The sequence below is a fragment of the Xiphophorus maculatus genome, chromosome 9 (assembly GCF_002775205.1).
Source record: "Xiphophorus maculatus strain JP 163 A chromosome 9, X_maculatus-5.0-male, whole genome shotgun sequence".
Lineage (NCBI taxonomy): Eukaryota > Metazoa > Chordata > Actinopteri > Cyprinodontiformes > Poeciliidae > Xiphophorus > Xiphophorus maculatus.
The window spans coordinates 18,582,994-18,600,949 of NC_036451.1; the positions used below are offsets into that span (position 1 = coordinate 18,582,994).

Here is a 17,956-nt window from a genome sequence, read left to right on the forward strand (position 1 = left end):
TAAACAGTTTTAAATAAAAGAAAGAGAGTAGAAGGAAAAATTTATTGCATTTTTCTTTAAAGTTTCTTCAAAAATAAAAAACAGGATTGCTGTAAGAATGTGTGTTTTTGAAACCAAGATGTCCCAAGTGGTTCCATAACAACTAAATAAACATTTTATAACTAGTCTAATTGACAAAACTCTAAATCCATTAATGTTCAGGGCAAAGGAGACCTCCGCTCTTTTGGGATCAAATCTTAGCAGACATTTTTTTTAGCCTCTTAAAGTTGGGGTTTATAATACTCACATGTATGCCTTTTATATTCTGCTACTGATTATCAGAAATTATTGTGATTGTTGATACTTGTTTGTTTCCTATTGTTAAGTATCACGCCATGAAGCAATTTAAAATCATCTCCTGTGAATCACAACATTATTTCCGTTGGGTAATTTCTCCTCTCCTGCTGGTATTCTCAGGGGCCCTAGTGGAAGAGGTCCATGGCCGAATCCCAACAATAATTCGGTGAGTCACTCTCTCTCATGTCTTCTCCACCATGACTGGCTGTCTTTACAAGAACGGGCGTCATTTTTTCTCTCTCTCCTCATGTCTGTTCTCACCACAGATAGCTTATTCATCCTCATCTCCAGGAAACTATGTGGTAAGTGCCCCATCGTGGGCTCATGTGTGACAACGGCCCATAAATTACCTGTTACTCTGTGGTGACTGACTGGCAATCTGCATTCTTCCTTTCTCTCATCCCTTTTAGGGTCCCCCAGGTGGAGGTGGACCACCGGGAACTCCAATCATGCCCAGTCCTGGAGGTGAGTAGCTCACTCTTTCTTTTTCTTTTTTTTTTTATCCAGACAGGATCCATCTAAACTTATTCTCAGACAGCTCCTTGTCTCTCTTTCGGAAACATTTAAGGAAAAGAAATACCTATCTACATATTATTAAAATATATATATAAATTTTACTTATACTGCTCTCCTTTTTTTCCTCTAAAAATATAGAAATTCCAGCATTGTTTACAGCGTTTTATAATGAGTGTTTTAAAGGAAGCAAAGGCATGTAGGTCTAAAATACACTGACTGATCCGTCCCAGCTTTAACCCGTCAATAAAGTCTCAGTGGAGGATTGGCTGAGAAGAAAACTCTGATACCCTGTAGCTGCTCCGTTCCCGTTGGCCTGTGGAGAGCTTCTTTTAATGTCCTCCATTCATTATTTATATACATTCCTCTATTGTGATATGTTGCGGGGCAACCTTTTCACAGCAACGCTCGCACGCACACCGGGAGGGAAAACATATTTCCTCCGCAGTCGCACAAACCTCCCTCAGTGAGGCACACCTCACATGTGCTCACCCTCCTTTTCCTGCAGTCACGACAACACAAGTGGCGTTCAGAGCCAGGATTTCTCCACCACTTAATGCATCCTGGACCAGCTTGTCCTTTATTCTTTTTTGTGTCACTTTTTTTGTTGTTTGCATCTGCTATATGGTACCTGCAGTGTCACTGCAAGGTCAGCTTATCCCTTTGAATCTTTTCAGCATACACACAAAGGGGTCACACAGCAGGCATATCTAATTTCCTCATAACACGATGAAGGAACTGTGGTCCTGTTTCCCTTCTTTGTTTCCTCACAATATAGTTTGTTCACTAGTCTTCCCCAGCCTCTTGACTTCTGAAGGCATAAGTTGCACTGGGAGTAATATGTCGAGTTAACGCACAAAGATTTTGCAACTCTGCTGCTTTCATATATGCTAATGTTCTGCTTCCTTTCTGCAGATTCCACAAATTCAAGCGAAAACATCTACACAATGATGAACCCCATTGGTCCAGGTGGAAACAGACCGAATGTGAGTCCTGGAAATTTTTATTCATATTCAACTTCCTTTTTATACGCGTTGCTTTACCATGTAAAAAACACAAAAAAGACCAATGCTTTTCTCAACTATTATTTTAACAAAAACTGTTTTTCCTCAGTTCCCAATGGGACCAGGTCCGGATGGACCAATGGGAGGAATGGGAGCAATGGAGCAGCATCATATGAACGGATCACTAGGTGAGACAGCTGTGTGCAGCAGATTCCTCTCCTGAGGACATTCGGGATGAAACATGGCTTTTTCTTCTTGCTCAGTCTTTCAGCGGTAGCACAACGCCCTCTCATGGCAGATTCAGGAAGTGCGTTTTTAACAGTGCTTATTTGTTATTGATCAAAGTTTAAACAGATTAGACCAGGATGAGCAGGCCTATTGATTTTGTGGATGTGACGTGATCAGTGAAGCCAGTAAAGTTTATCTGATTCAGCAACAAACAGCTTCATTTAAGTTCTGGATATTCTGTTAATGTTTTTGTTTCCTCTTCCTCTGATCACAGGCTCTGGGGACATGGATGGGTTGCCAAAGGTCAGCCTATTTGACTTATTGCGTAGCTTCTGATTTCTCTTTTTCCACATGTATTTTTTTATTTATTGGCTCTTGTTTGTTTCTTCTGTTCGGGTTGTAGAATTCGCCTAACAATATGGCAGGCATGAACAATCCTCCCGGCACTCCACGGGATGACGGCGAGATGGCAGGCAACTTTTTAAACCCATTCCAAAGTGAAAGTGTGAGTAGCATGTAGCATATCAGACATCAACTCTGAACTAAAAATCTTATTTCTGCTGCATCCTACTTCCATGTTGTTGTTTTTTAAAGCTAAATCTACACTACTGCTCTGCATGTCAACTCTTCATTACGGCCTGGAAAATGCTTCTTCTGCTCCTTCTAACCCTGCTTTAAACTTCTTTTATGCTTTTCCATTAATCTATCCGGTGTGTTGCTTGGTCTTCATGATGCTGTTTGTTCACTAATGATAGATTCACAGAACAGCAGCGTTTAAGCTAAGGTTGCATTGCACTTAGGTGTTCTTATTTACAGATTAAGCAGTTGGACAGAATTGAATTTTATTTATGAGCATCAGAGTGAAAGGGGCTGATGAATGCCACACTATTGAGATTTTTAATTATAGGACTGTTTATTGTCCCTTAAACAAAATCTCAATAAAAGTTTGGGTACCATGAAAAATATGAAGACATTTAAGGAGGTGAATGCTTATTGAAAAGCTAATGTAAGCACAAACAGGCCTTGATTTCTTTACGTTACATCTTTTGAAATGGGCTAAATTGGCAGGTGACTGCATTTCCATTAGTTGGGGGCGAGGCAAAAGAAGGGGGTCGCCCAGGGCAATATTCATGCAAAAAATGCCACTGCCTGTTGTAGTCTGTCCTAACTCAAGATATACAGCCAGCTAACAGATATTGACTTATGTTGTAGTTGTGTGAGGCAGGTCCATCAGTAAAAAACTAAAATTCTGCATTCTACATTTTCTCCCTGGGCTCATATCTTGTCTGCTTTCTACCACCTAAAATAAATAACAGATATTTATCTGCTGTGTACTGCGTTTGCTGCAAGCTGCTACTGAACATGGCATTTACCCTGTAGCGGTACTGCTTTCGTCTCAAACTGGGTGACATAACAATATTAATCCAGCATTGGCTTATCTTGTCTCTCCCTTCTCTTTTCTCTCTCTGCAGTATTCACCCAACATGACGATGAGTGTGTGATTTTTTTTTTTTTAATCTTTCATTTTACCTCTTCATCTCCCTTTATTTGAATCCCTTCCTCCCCGACCACCATGGTGTGTCTTGCGTTGCCCTCTTCCTCCTCCTCTTCCTTCCTTCCCTTCCTCCTCATCCTCCTCTTCGTGGATGGCTTGTGGTGCCACACAGCCCCTGGGGATTCCCCTGGAAAGCAGGACTTCCCTTCGAGCCCCACATCCCACTGCCTGTAAAATGGGTGTGAGAGCGTGAAAGGGTCTCTAAACAGCAGGAAGGACCTTCTGCTCCATCAAGAGCCTGCCTCTCCTTCAGCAAGAACCTTCTCATGTAGGCCCCCCCAGGATTGCGCTCTTCATTTAGCTCTTTCCCACCCGGACGCCGCCATCAGATCATGAACACGGAGGACTTTGCAGCTGTTGACTCACGTGGGACTTTTCAAAAACTCTCCTCTTGTGGCAGGCGTTTCAAAAGAATGAACTGATAATGCTATTTTAGGACAACTTTCATTTAATATTTGTTTTGTTTTTGTGGGTGATAATAATCTTATTTTAATACTTGCGATTATCCAGCTAATGTAGGTATGAATTTTCCTTTCAAAGGGCACATTGTATCTTTGCAGCAGCATCAATGACGACAGAAGAAGCACACACCTGAGAAATGCACAATGACTTTCTGTTTACATGATTTGAGGCCGTTTGTTGTTTGTGTTTTTGTCTCATTGCGTGGATTTCCATCAAACTGCGTTTCAAGGTGCAACTGACCTCCCAGCTATTCTTCATTGACAGAGAAGCAGCTACTTAACCACATCAGCGTCATGTAATGGTGATGTTGTTAAAAGAAAATGTCTATTTGTTCTGCTATAGGTTGTCTGCAGATGCACATTGGATGATCAGCTGTTTATCTGTCTTGTCTTAGAAAAAATCCCCTCATTTATCTGTTTCACTTGCTACACAGTAGCTCAGTCGGGATACTCTGACGGTCCTCACAGGAACTGCTCTCGGTAACTCAGTTTGTGAATCTTAGATTTCCCCTCATCTGTAAATAATAGGTTTGGCTTGTGTTGTTCTTGTGTTCTTGTTATTTACGAGTTGTCAGTGAATCGTCCAACTTGGTTACATTTTCTTTTTCTCTCTTCTGGACTTCCTGTGTGGTAAAGTTTCCATCTGGGATTCACTCAAAGATCTGGACAGTGTCACATTTTTGGTCCGGTGAATCATTTTAAACCTTGTGATACTCTCACAAAACTTAACTTGCTTTCAATTATCAGGTGTAAGATTCTCAGGGTGTGATAAAATCCTAAGGTATCAAGATGTTAACACCTAAAAAAAATCTAAGCAAAACTGTTTAAAATAAAGAAAAACAAAACAGTTACTACCCCGCCTCTCGCCCGGAACGTTAGCTGGAGATAGGCACCAGCACCTCCTGACCCCACTAGGCACAAGGGTGTAAGAAAATGGATGGATGGATGGACAACAGTTACTCCCATTTAAGCTAAAATGCTACAGCATTTAAATATTGTTACTTTGATTTGCTTTAGGCAAAAATATGGAATAAACTGGGTTTAATTCACAAAATATTATAGCTTTTACTTCTTTTTGCTCTTTATGTAGATGCTGTAACCAATGATTTCATAACAGCTAATAATAGAATAGATTTGATCATTTTAAATGCAGTAAAGCTAATAATGAAATAACCTCGAATCTTGTTAAAAAAAAAGACCAATAGGAGCACCAAAAGTGTTGTTGTGTTTTTTTTATTTAAAGTTTTAAAACCTTGGTATACCTTCATTCTGATAATCTGCCCATGCCAATCACAGAGTTGGATGATCCCTTTCAGACAACACAGAGGACTGTCCAGTGAACCGGCTGCTTAGGCAAGTTTCTTAACTTTGTTGTGATGGACTTGTCTAGATAAGACGACGCACCTTGAATTTTCCACAACATGCAGCCACAGTGGTCTAAAGAAGAGAGCAATCATAGAAGACTGTAAAGAAGATAGGTCTTTTCAGTGTACTACTTTCATTTTTTATGCATTTAGCTGAAACCTAATCGTCACACTAAGCAAAACATGGCTACATATCAAACGATTTGAGTGTTTTCCTGTATGTTCTGTTCTCTGCCTTGTCACTGCTGCTAAAATCAAATTTGCTTTGCATCACTCACATCAACAAACAATAAGCAATCAACATTTGAAGCCTCTGTGGGTGATGGTGACACAGCTATCTGTTTCCTAATATCAGCAGAAACAGGGATATCACCAGGATTTGGCAATCCCTGACCTGGGAATCAGTCTCTCCTTCCTTGAATTTAGTGAAACGCTTCCCTTCTTTCCTCTCCGTCCCACCCCAACCACCCTTTCTTTTTCGTTATTGTTTTTTTTTCTTTTTGTAAATACTGTAAAATGCATTTTGATATCATTGACATGTTTTTGATATGTCAGTCACTACCAATGAATACAGCTGAAAGTAAATTATAAATAAAACTGTTCATGTTTTTTTCATAGAGAAAAAGATGCGTTAACCTAACCATTTGGCTCATGTGGCTAAATTTATAAGATACTGTAAAGTGGCTGAATGTGTAAATGACGGCAATGTAGTGAAGGCATTGAAAGAAAGGATAGGACAGAAAGAGGACAGGACAGAGAGACGCAAAACGGGCCGAGGCATCCCTGCTCCGGCTCTTCACTCCCTTTTTCTCTGTATAATGTTACTGTTAGCTATGAAATAGAAAAAAAAATCCTGTGACCAGATTTTCCACAGGGCATTTTTTTTCCTATAGAAATGTGACCTTGTGTTGCAGTTTTTGATATGAAGGACTTTATCAGTACCAGAAAACTTTTAAACTAGGGAAAAAAAAGGAATCATGATTATACAGTAAGAGTACATCAAAATCAGAAACATGGGGGGGAAAACTGTGTTGTGATCCACTCCTGTGATAGCATTGTATAGTGAAAAACTCTCTCACTGATCCTCTCTCGGTCCTCTGTGTATATTGATCGCTGGCCATCTCTGTACTTCTATTGTGATGTATAATACTGTACCATTAGGAAGATTTGCTGGTCGGATGGGCTGGTTGTTTTACTCTGGGAGGGTTTGGCTTGAACCATTCACGTTCCTCTCAGATGACTCGGCAGTATTCAATATGAAGCAGTCTGTCTCTTGGGTTTGCTTTATATTTCATGGTAGGATAGTTGAGAATCTTGTCTTAGGGACTTAGGTGTCTTGTGTAGGTAATAAAGATGTTCTTTGTATGTTTCTTTATATTGTAAAGTTTCTTTAGACTGAAAGAAAAACAGATAATTTGCTTATAAAAAAGAAACAATGCATCAATAATAAATGTCATTTGATTTTTTTCCCGTTGTTTGCATTTTTTCTGTTACGTCTTCAACTTGAATTACTTTTGGAAGAATCAGAAACTACATAAACTGTGTCTGAACTGAAGGGTTTAATTGGCATAAAGTTTAAAAAAAGGTTATAATTTAATCGTTTTTAAAGCTGCGGACTAGTCATAGCTAAAATGTTTAGACTGGAAATATTGTTTCCAGAAAATATTGCTACTTTTATGGCTTGAATTTTTATTAAGCACTTAACATTAAGGGGAGTTTGCTATAAAGCGTGATCAGATGATATCCAGTTCCAGAAAAGGGGCTACCAGCAGAGGAGAATTAATAAGAACAGGAAGTGTTTTACCAGTTTACCCTTCACAAGAACTAGTTCTAAATTTTTTTTTTTTTTTTTACCCCTCCAGGGGGTCTTTTTTGGGCTCTAGTGTCCCTTATATGATAGTAGGCTGACAGGAAACGGGGAAGGAGAGGGGGGAAGACATGCGGCAAATGTCGTCAGGTCCGGGAGTCGAACCCGCGAGGACTCAAGGCCTCCAAATACGGGTCGCGCTAACCACTACGCCACCACGGCACGCCCAACTAGTTCTAAATTTAGCACACCCATGTTAAAATTAATTAATTCATGTTCACAGTTCACCGATTAAGTTATGAACAAAGTGCATGTCTACGGTAAGATCTAGTTCTCATTCCTTCATCATATTACTTGAAAAAAGTTTTAAGTTGTGTCACAATATCTTTATCATGGCTGTTTGGTCCCTCTTGTTTTTAAAACTGCCTTTGCAAATTCAAAAATGCGGCTGAGCCATTCATCAGAGATTTTGGTCCATTTCTACTGGACAGCATCAAGGAGTTACCACACATCCATGATGTGAGTCTCCTCCTCTACCACATGCTAAAGATGCTCTGAAAGATTGAGATCTGATAATTGTGGAAACACTGGAGCACAGTGAATTTGTCATGTTCAAGAAATCAGCTAGAGATGATTTGAACTTAATTATGTGCTATCCATCCAGAAGCCGCCATGAAAAGATAAGATAAGATTTATTTGTCATTGTCATCAACAGATTACGAGATTGAGATTTGCTCAACTCGAGTTAAGATGCAGGTTATGTGTATATACGTAATATACCAAGATAAAGAAATGAATAGTACAAAATGAGAAATAAACTTAGACATCAGAAGATGGTTGCAGCGCCTGGAGGTGTCGCAACAGAATTTACATTTATAACAAAGTGGTGTCAAAAGATGGGTACACTGTGGTCATAAAGGGTAAACAACATCATTGTTCACAAATTCTCCCTCTGTTTACTAATTGGTCCAGTCAAAATTTAACCAGAGACAATGCAAGTCAGGGGGAGAAAGCCCAGACTGCGCTGTAAGCGAGATTTTTTTTTAGACTAATAAAACCCCCAACCCAAATCCAACTTCTGCATTTTTAAGTAATAACACAATCAATGGGCCAACTTAATCCAAAAAAAAAAAAAATTGTATTTGACAAAGTGTACAAAAAACATCATGTTTAAATATCACTGGTCTGCACAGCACTGAGTGCTCTGAATAATGTAGTGCAGCATTTCCCAAACCTGGTCCTCAAGACATACATCCTTGCATGTTTTAGATGTTTCCTTGATTCAGCTGATTGCAGTTCAGCAAATCTTGTTAATCAGCCATCAATTGAAATCAGCAAACGGAAGAAAACACCTAAAACATGCAAGGCAGTTTGCCTTGAGGACCAGGGTTGGGAAACACTGGTCTAGGACTTAATTGTTAAATATATTACTTACTGGTCAGGTATTAACCATGACCATTAGGTCATCAGAGACATTTCCTTTAAGGACAAGCATTATTTTATCAGTTAATTTTTACCAGGTCTTACCTATTTGTTTTTAAGTTTATTATTTTCATCTTATGTGATGACTAAATACTTCCGGTCCCTAAATGCATATTTTGGCTAAATGTCTTTCTATTTACAGTGTACCTTTATTTTTCAGTATCATTTTCACTTTATCTTAGAACTATAATGGTAGTTGGTATAATGGTATAATGGTACTATAGAAATTAACATCTTGTCTACTATTCTGGAGATGGTATTTACAAAATTTTCAAGATATGGTCTTTATTACTGCTTTCTTACATGCTTTAAAATAGACATCTTCTTTTCGACAGTCTTTAATTATTCAGCATTCTGCACTTGATTGCTTTTAAATCAGCAAAAATAATAAAACATCTAAACCACTGTCCTGAGTGTGTGTGTGTGTGTGTGGGCGTGTGCAGTCAACTTTAACACTCAAGAAGGAGGAGTTTCAGGTCAACCGGAAGAAGGTTGCTGCTTGGTTGAAGTCAGTATGATGTTGAGCACACACCAACACCAACCCATCTAATGGTTGTCGAGTTGACAAAGCGCAAGCTAACTTCTCTGCCTTGAACTGAAGTAAGGGGAACACGACTCGGGACCAAAACAAGGTTATTTGGAGGTAAATGGTGGATTTTTTTTATTTAATTAATGACGCTTATACGAGTCCTTACGTTCTGAAATTATTAAAACAGCAGTAGGTCGCTAAATAGGGTGAAAAAGGTCTTCTGATGTTCACTGACAGTTTGCTAGCATATATCGAGACTAACAGCTAACGCTACTGTATTTTGCTAATCTGTTAGCCTGCTAGCTGCTTGAGGGTTTGGCTGCAAGGTAACTTGTTAGAAACTTCTAGAAAGCTTGTTTATGTTTGTCAGTTAACCGGATTTGTGTGGTATGTTCTTCTGAGCTTTTCCGTACTTATTTGTTTACAATTTACAATGACTGTAGAATGTTTTAGAAAATAGTTATGTAGCTATTTAGGTAAACAACTTATGGTTGATTGTATCAAGCAGTGATTTGAAATTTCATCTCTTAAGATCGCAACCCAAAGCTAAATATGTACCTCAAATGCACATAATTGCATTGTTTTTTGTTCTGCCTGACAGAGTGATGCACTGTTGATTGGAAAAGTGGAGACTATGGACGCATCAGATGGCCATGAAAATGCTCTATCTGCCAAGAAGAGTGGAAAAACCTCATTGCTGGACAGCGGGGAGGACTTTGAGGTTTTAGATGAAGAAGACATCGATGATGACCTTCCTCCTTTGGAAGATGCAGGGGGAGGGGATGAGAATGTAGCAGATAATACAGGAAAGAAAACTGCAGAGGAAGAATCTGAGGCTTCAGCACAAATGGATGAATGGCTGGATGTGTTGGGTATGTGAGAACTGTAGGATGACAGGACTCATAAGTTACATTCCTCTGGAGAGTTTTACTTAGTCTTTAAAGCTAGTCGCACCATCAGCATGTGGAAATGCTTTATAGCCCACATAATAATGAGATATAATTTGGTTAAAGCTAATTGGAGATTTCACAGCTACTTGTACTGAAACTTCAAAGATAAACTCAAATGTTTGGCTTTTTTGTGCTATTTTCTATTTTTTATGAATGAGTTCTAATCTGCACAGTGTTAAACAAAACCAATCTTTAGCCTTTTGTTGCTCCATAATCACCAGAAAGCGACCCATTTTGTTCTGACACAATGTCACTTACGTTGTTTGCAGGAAATGACCAGCTTAAGAAGAAAGTCTTGGAGCCAGGGAAGGGGCGAGCTAGCCGACCTCAAAAAGGACAAGATGTGGAAATTAATCTGAAAACACTTTTGATGGATGGAACCCTTGTTGAGGAGCAAAATAATCTGTCGTTTACTCTGGGGGACGGCGATGTCATTCAAGTACACAACATTTTTTGGTTCTGTTAATTATTTTTTTAATAAGGCCTGCATCATGCCAGAGTCGGTAGCACTGTTGCTTTGCAGCAAGAAGGTCCTGGGTTTCAATCCTGGCCTGAGATCTTTCTACATTGAGTTTGCATGTTCTCCCTGTAAATGCCTGAGTTCTCTCTGACTGGCTTCCTTTCACCGCCCAAAAACATGAATTGTCCTTGGGTATGAGTGAGTCTGTTTTATGGCTTGCCTTACTAGCCGCTTGTACTACACTTTGCTTCGTACTGAGGGACTGGGCCCTCAGCTATTGAAAAACAATGGCTTCCTGAAGGCTTGGACTGTGTTGAAGTTTTAAATTTTACCCAGTCACCAATGTTTGCCTGTGAGGCAGCTGTTAATGTTAATTCAATATTTGGAAACGTGACCAACACGGACTGAACTGCTTGTTCACTTCCTCCTCTGCCATTAATGAAACTACAAGCAGACTACAATTCTAAAACAGTCCAGAAAATTGACGTCATCATTTGCGACTGCTCCTTCTGTTCGCTGATTGGTCTGAACAAATATTGACCGGAGACAGTCGAGTCAAGGGGAGAAAGCCCAGACTTTGCTGGAGCGAGAACTTTCTGCGAGCTGATTGCACAGGACGGCAATGGCCAGGCTATTGCATGTCTGACATTTATCAAAGTAGTTGTGATAAAAGTTTATTTCATGGTAATTTCTCCTTACATTTAGGCACTGGATCTGACTGTGCAGCTCATGGAAATGGGAGAGAAGGCGCTCATTCACACTGATGCAAAATATGCATATGGTGCCAGGGGAAGGTAGGAAAATATAGCTGTGAACCTGTGTTAAATCCTGAGCAAGTCCTGTGTATTTCAGCAGCTTTGAAAACAATTCACAGACAGAAAAGCTGGCTCCAGAGCAGGAAAATTTGTTGTTGATCCAAATGTATCTGCATATCTGTCTACTGACTGAAAGCTTTTAACCGGAATATTTAGTATCCACTCTGCCTTACTGTAAATGACATTACTTTGCTGTAAACAGCTGATGCTTGTCATTTAGCTTCGTTGCTCTGGTATCTTAAAAGAGGAATCTGCTAATATTTACAAATAGAGTTGCAGTTTCAGGCCAGTTGAACAAAAAGAAGACAAAGCCAAAATGAGATGCACTTTTCTATTTTCGAAAATGGTAAATTATTTTCTGTAAATGTGGTGTGTTGCAAAAGAAATGTAGAGCATGCTTGAGGAATGCATAAGTGCCTGTTGACCAGTCTTATTACATGATGTCAGCCAGTCCATTTCACTGATTAAATCACTCTGTTAAAGTTGTTGTTTGACAGTTGATTTGGGTCTGTAATTTTATTTTTTATTTTGCTTGCATGAGTTCAGTTTTTCTTCAAATGTTTTAGTCCCAGAAAAAGCTCTGTTGTTTATGAAAATGTCCTATTTATTTAATTTATTTAAGCAGGTGAGTTACTACACTAAGAATACATTTACAAATAGTGATGTGGCAGGGAGGAAAGGAGACCCAGGAATATTCAGCAGCACACTTTACTGTAACCCACCAACATTAACAACACTGTTGAGGTCATAAAACACATAAAACAATAGTAAGACAAAGGCACACAATGAAATTGGCATTAAAGTGTTACCTGAAATGGGCAGCGTAAAGACAGCATCTTCTTGAAGCCGTAATGTGACAAGAATACTACACATTTGCTAATTTAACACTTGTAACTTAGAATATGATAGAAATTTATAGTGAGCCTTTACACATACATTTAAATCAAGCTAATAGTGGACTTTTACAATAATATTCAGCTTGAAGTTAATCATCCTGCCAGAAATTCCAACTTTTTGACATGAACACAAGCCTCTGAGAATATTTCCTCTTATTTGATGAAACTGTCCAAGTTATCCAGGTATTTTTATTTGCTTCTCTTCATTGGACCGGTGTCTCATTTTCTTGCCAGCCTTGAACCTGAGGTACCCCCTAACGCACAGCTATCCTTAGAAGTGGAACTTGTGAAAGCTACTGACGCGCCAGACGTGGAGCTGATGCCGCCTTCAGACAGAATTGCACTGGCCATCCGCAAGAGAGAGAGGGGCAATGTTCACTATCAGCGCACAGACTATGCTTTTGCTGTCAACTCATACAGCATTGCCCTGCAGATTACAGAGTCAAACTCCAAAGGTGAGTTAAACAGCGAGGAGTCAAGGGTCAGAGAAACATTCTCTATTTTTTTATGTTATGTAAAATATGTTACAATGCTGCTTGGTAATACAAAGAAAATCATAGTTGTAATTATTTAGCTTAATGTTGAAATTACATTGTTTAGCCACCTTTGTCCTTAGGACATGTTTTTGTCTGTGTGGGTTATTTCACACAGAAAAGCCACCTGAAATTTTTTTTGGCCATGTTATATGTTTTGAATTCAGCTTGAAATTCTTTAAATTTGTTTTTATTACATTTGATCTTTAAAATTTGATATTGTTCAATCAAATGCAACAATCTGAATCCTGACTGCATATTTTATGCCTTTGACTTCTTTGAAGTTGAAAATGCATTTTGAAATTGATTGATAGAACAGCAAATTGTGTTTATTTCGTCTTGTTTAGTGTCCGGATTAATTTATGTACATGTTAGGTTTAGGCATGAAAGAGTAACACATTTAGACCTTTTTTATCAGAATGGAGGTTAAAAAATGTAAAACCTTGTCATGTTTTTGAGTTCGATAGGGATTTTGTTTTGTCTACATATGTTAGGTTTTAGTAACTCTTTTGTTGTTCTGCTCCAGTTGACATTAGTCCTGAGGAGGAGGAGGAATTGCTGGATGTCAAAGTCAAGTGTCTGAATAACATGGCTGCCTCTCAGTTGAAGTTGGACCACTATGATGCGGCCCTTAAATCTTGCGTTTCCGCTCTTGCGCACCAGCCAGACAACATAAAAGCCCTTTTCCGCATGGGCAAGGTATCGCTCTTCTTCTTTTACCTTCCAAGCTCTGCTGAACTCTGCCGCAGTCATGCATTATTTGGTGTGTGTTTTCGATTAAGGTTCTGGCTTTGCAAGGGGAATACACTGAGGCCATTCAAACCTTACGGAAAGCACTGAAGCTGGAACCAAGCAACAAGGTAAAGAAATAAAAGTCCTCCCTTTTGACCACTAGATGGTGCCATTGGGTAAGACATGAATCAATTTGCTGTGCAAGGTGAGGTGAACCGCTGATTCATCATTTCAAAGGATCTGTTTTCATGTTGCTGCTGTAAATAGGTTCACCCTGCACCCTGGCCGTATCTAAAGCCTATCCATGGGTTCTCTTCTGCTCATACAGCCGACTATATAAGGTTCTTTGGCTATATAAGGCCACTTAACGGAGTATTTTCAAGTGTGTGGGCTTCTTGGATCAGATGCAGCACCATAGTAGCTGATGCCCAGAACTCCCCACGTTAGTCCTACACCAATCTGTTGTACAGCACATGGTCTGTGCACCAGTTTCCTGCTTGCACATGCTGTGTAATGAAAGGTACCATTTCATTTTGGACAGATGCATGTTGGCTAAATTCCCTCGTTTACAGGCGAGTGCACATTTTGGAAGTTGAATCATGTAATTTGGGGAAATTCAATCTGAAGATGTTGAGAAAGTTTACACTAAAAAGCCTTAGCTTTGCAGAGTTTCAATGATGAAAAATTGGGAACTGAAAGGAAGTCTAGTCTTGTTTTAACAAGGCTGTCAAAATATTTGGGTCTACACAACTGGTTAAGGGTGGCACCCCATAAATCTAAGCTGATGGGACTTTAGGTCTTTGTGTCATCAAAGAAAGTCTCTGACCGCAAGAGAATCCTTAATAAATATCTTTGTGCACGCACGCTTTGTAATAGTAAGATTTAACACATTAGTCAGATGCTGGTCTGATTCATTTGTAATACCACAAAGCAAACATCTCTACTCTTTTCCCTTTTAATGACAGTCGTTCAAATCAATAAGGTGCTTTTTAACTGGTGGACGAAGTGAAAGACATTGCTAATGCTCCTCATACATCACTGTTTACATTTGTCGCTCTGTCAGCTTGCCACACCCCTCGTCTTCAAGTTTGACTAGAGAAGATTTATTTGTCTGGTTTGTTTAATGTCCTAAAATGACACGCAGACTTGACATTTCCAGTTTAGACTGCCTTTGGCTGTCTCGGCACAGTGTTTGGACAAACAGGACACTGCATGTTTATTTATCCCACTTTGTCCTTTCCTTTGGGAACCGGCCACTGTTCTGTCAGTTTTGTAATCCTACAATCACATCGACAACTTTCACTAGATTTATAACTAAACACTGTCCCTTCAATGTATAACTGGGAGCAAAAATGACTAAACAAAAGCTAAGTCTGTACAGATAGAGCAATGCCTTTCTCCCACAGGTCTGTACTGGAACACATAATTCATAATATTAATTTGGTAATGGGTAAATATTTCTGTAAACTCTGAGCAGTGTTACTTCAGTCTTTGTGATGAAGTGCAATTACTGAGCATAAACATTTTCTGTCTGATAAGACAGATCTGCTTAGTCACTCAAGAGCTTTAAGAGCAAAGAAATGACTCACACCAGAGCTTTTGCTGGAACAATAATTGAAGTCAGATCCTGGAATATTTGAGGACATGTGGGCTAAACTGCAGCCTGGTCATTGTAATGGAAGCCTGTTATTTCTTGGATCCCAGCAGAGTAGAGCTAGGTCATATTAAATTGGTGTATTTATTATTTCTTTTATCAGTAATTTCAAACATGCATGGCCAATTGATGTTGTAAATGCAACATTTTTGTATCGTCCAAACCAGTTGTCTGGTAAAGTAAGGGCTTTGTCATGACATTAACAGGTTGTAGTTTTGTTTTGATGGACTCTGTAGGGTTCCCACAGTCTTAAAATTCAGAACAGTATGGAAGTTGATTTAATAATGGAAAAATGTTCAATGTTTTATATCTACCTGATATATATATTTGCATTTATAGAGATGCTACTCGATCTGGTGTGTTTTTATTCTAGAAAATAAACTACAACACCTGCCATCCCCTTTTTTCCCTCATGATATTTTTCAGGTTTTATATTTATACAGTGGGCAGTGGATATTTCTGCCCACTGTAGAAATATCAAAAAGTTCTACTTTACATGCTAAAGTAAAGTAGAACTTTACTGACTGCGATCTTTGGGAATCTAACTGTGTAATTGTATAACATTATGACTTGTTAAATATCTAGTTATCATCTGCATAGTCTGAACTGGGTCCAGTGTCATCATTTTGTTTTTTGGGGCTTTTTTTCTCTCTCTGTGTGCAGACAATTCATGCAGAGCTCTCCAAGCTGGTGAAGAAGCACTCGGAGCAGAGGGGAGCAGAACAGGCCATGTACAAGAAGATGTTAGGAAATCCTTCCAAAAGTGGCACGACAAAATCCAGAGCCAAGTCTTCATGGGTAAGAAAGTCCTTAAAATAAAGCTGCATTGTAAACCAGTTTTTTGCACTAATCAATCATATACTTTTCTCTGTATAAACTCTTAAATGATCAAATATAAAAAATGTATTTGGATTTAGTTTTTTGTATTATTAATTATTATTATTATTTAATTCTAAAACATCTACTCATTCAAATATTGGCATCTGTAAACATAGTCAATCATTAATAAAGGGATGCTAATTTATGTTGACTCTTTTGTGCTTAGCTGTAGCATGTGTATGTTGGACCATTTTTGTTGCCTCGTGACTTCAACCTTCACATGAGTCACTCCGTGCTTGTCTATCTACAGGGTCTCAGCTGGAAGTGGCTTTTTGGTGCGACTGCTGTGGCCATTGGTGGAGTAGCTCTATCTGTTGTCATAGCGGCCAGAAACTGAAGTGAACCAGAAGAGTCAGACGCAGTGGGGAGAGCCTAAACACTGAAGCACATCTGGCGACACCTTCACACTCGGTGAAAGGAGGTGGAAATGTCAGGTGGTGAATCACCTCTTCACTGTCACACTCTTTTCTCTACTATGTTTGAGAACTGTATGTGACAATTGATAATAATAATTACATATGGGGAAATGTGTTTCAAGCCTTGTAGATGGATAGGTTTGTGCATCTAACCTTTGTTCCAGCTGTTTCTTGTTCTTGGTAGTTGGTGTGAGGAACTGCTTGTTTGAAATAATAAAAGAAAAATGAGAACATATCAAGATGGAAGATATTTTTACCACATAGAAAATAAAATGGCAGTTATGCTGAGATATAGTTTAACAGCAGTAGATTGCTCTTGTAAAATATTTATTACCTAAGTGATGTGATTTCAGTTTATGGTACAGTGTTTCCTCTCAAACTGCTCCCTATTATCTGAGGTCCATAAGATAGCAAGATAGTTTGTTGTGTGCTGGCCTGTTTACACTTTATACAGATTCTATATATAAATACATTAGCTGACCAAAGTAATCCAGACACACTTTCAAAGCAGTCCAAAACTGACTACCTTACGTAGATCAGCTTTTATGCAGTTGATTTTTGATGAGGTAGTTTTCCGTTTCACTGTTCGCTGACACTATAAAGTCAAAATAACCACCAAGCAACATATTTCAGTTAAATAAGACATAACAATCTGCAGTCTTATTGAAGTAACACTGACAGTGGCATCAAAGTTGGAACAAAAAAAATTATTTTCATCCTAGCTAGCTTATTAAAGGCATATATTGCTAGGATTGTAACTGAAGGAAGATTTATTTAATTTCAATTTAATATTCTACTTTTCAATTATTATGACCAAATGTTCCTGACTCTGACCATTAGTTTGCTTTTTTTTTTTTTTTGTAAGTTATTTACTGATGTTGTTCATTCCAAAACGGAAACGTGACCGCTAAATGTGTGGTATCCTTAGAGTAGATGTCAGAACAACAGAGCCAAAAGCTGCACCATGCCAACAAAATAACTGTTTAGATGAGTTCCTGGCATTCTTTGCTTTTCTTAATTTTTGTATTGATTACAAATAAATATCTTATAAAAGTATTGTTTGTTTTGTTTAATTTTTGATTATTAGCTATGGCTTGACTGATGGATGTTGCATTATGTCCAGCTGTGGTTAAATTGGTTAAATTTGTAATATCAGAGGAACTAAAAGTGCTACTTTTAATTACATAGACTTCACTGGGACTTTTCCCATTCAGATACATTTGAGTCTTGTTTTTCTCTTACACAGAAAAGAAGCCGAAGTCACTGGCTGAACATTTCCCTGAACTGATAAGCTTGACTTTCCAAAGGCTTCTGGATATTTGTTCACATTGTATGCATGTTT

General features: G+C 38.7%; 2 protein-coding genes across 3 annotated transcripts in view; both read left to right on the forward strand.

Annotated features, from left to right (window-relative positions):
* LOC102228095 (single-stranded DNA-binding protein 3-like) overlaps positions 1–5,144 on the forward strand; it is a 103,305-nt gene extending 98,161 nt beyond the window's left edge. Inside the window, exons 10-17 of one of the 2 annotated variants that reach the window (XM_005795613.2) lie at positions 457–502; positions 603–638; positions 747–801; positions 1,765–1,835; positions 1,963–2,041; positions 2,356–2,384; positions 2,485–2,586; positions 3,554–5,144. In XM_005795613.2, the coding sequence (XP_005795670.1) occupies positions 457–502; positions 603–638; positions 747–801; positions 1,765–1,835; positions 1,963–2,041; positions 2,356–2,384; positions 2,485–2,586; positions 3,554–3,583 (448 nt within the window). In that variant the 3' untranslated portion in view covers positions 3,584–5,144. The remainder of the gene's footprint in view (positions 1–456; positions 503–602; positions 639–746; positions 802–1,764; positions 1,836–1,962; positions 2,042–2,355; positions 2,385–2,484; positions 2,587–3,553) is intronic. The other variant, XM_023339973.1, reaches the window with a different exon arrangement.
* Positions 5,145–9,286: 4,142 nt separating this feature from the next.
* fkbp8 (FK506 binding protein 8) lies at positions 9,287–16,847 on the forward strand. Its single transcript, XM_005795612.3, has 9 exons — positions 9,287–9,393; positions 9,881–10,151; positions 10,499–10,668; positions 11,395–11,483; positions 12,635–12,855; positions 13,460–13,632; positions 13,716–13,793; positions 15,983–16,117; positions 16,449–16,847. The coding sequence occupies exons 2-9, from the start codon at positions 9,914–9,916 to the stop codon at positions 16,533–16,535; spliced, it is 1,191 nt and encodes a 396-aa protein (XP_005795669.1). The 5' UTR covers positions 9,287–9,393; positions 9,881–9,913; the 3' UTR covers positions 16,536–16,847.
* The last annotated feature ends 1,109 nt before the right edge of the window (positions 16,848–17,956 follow it).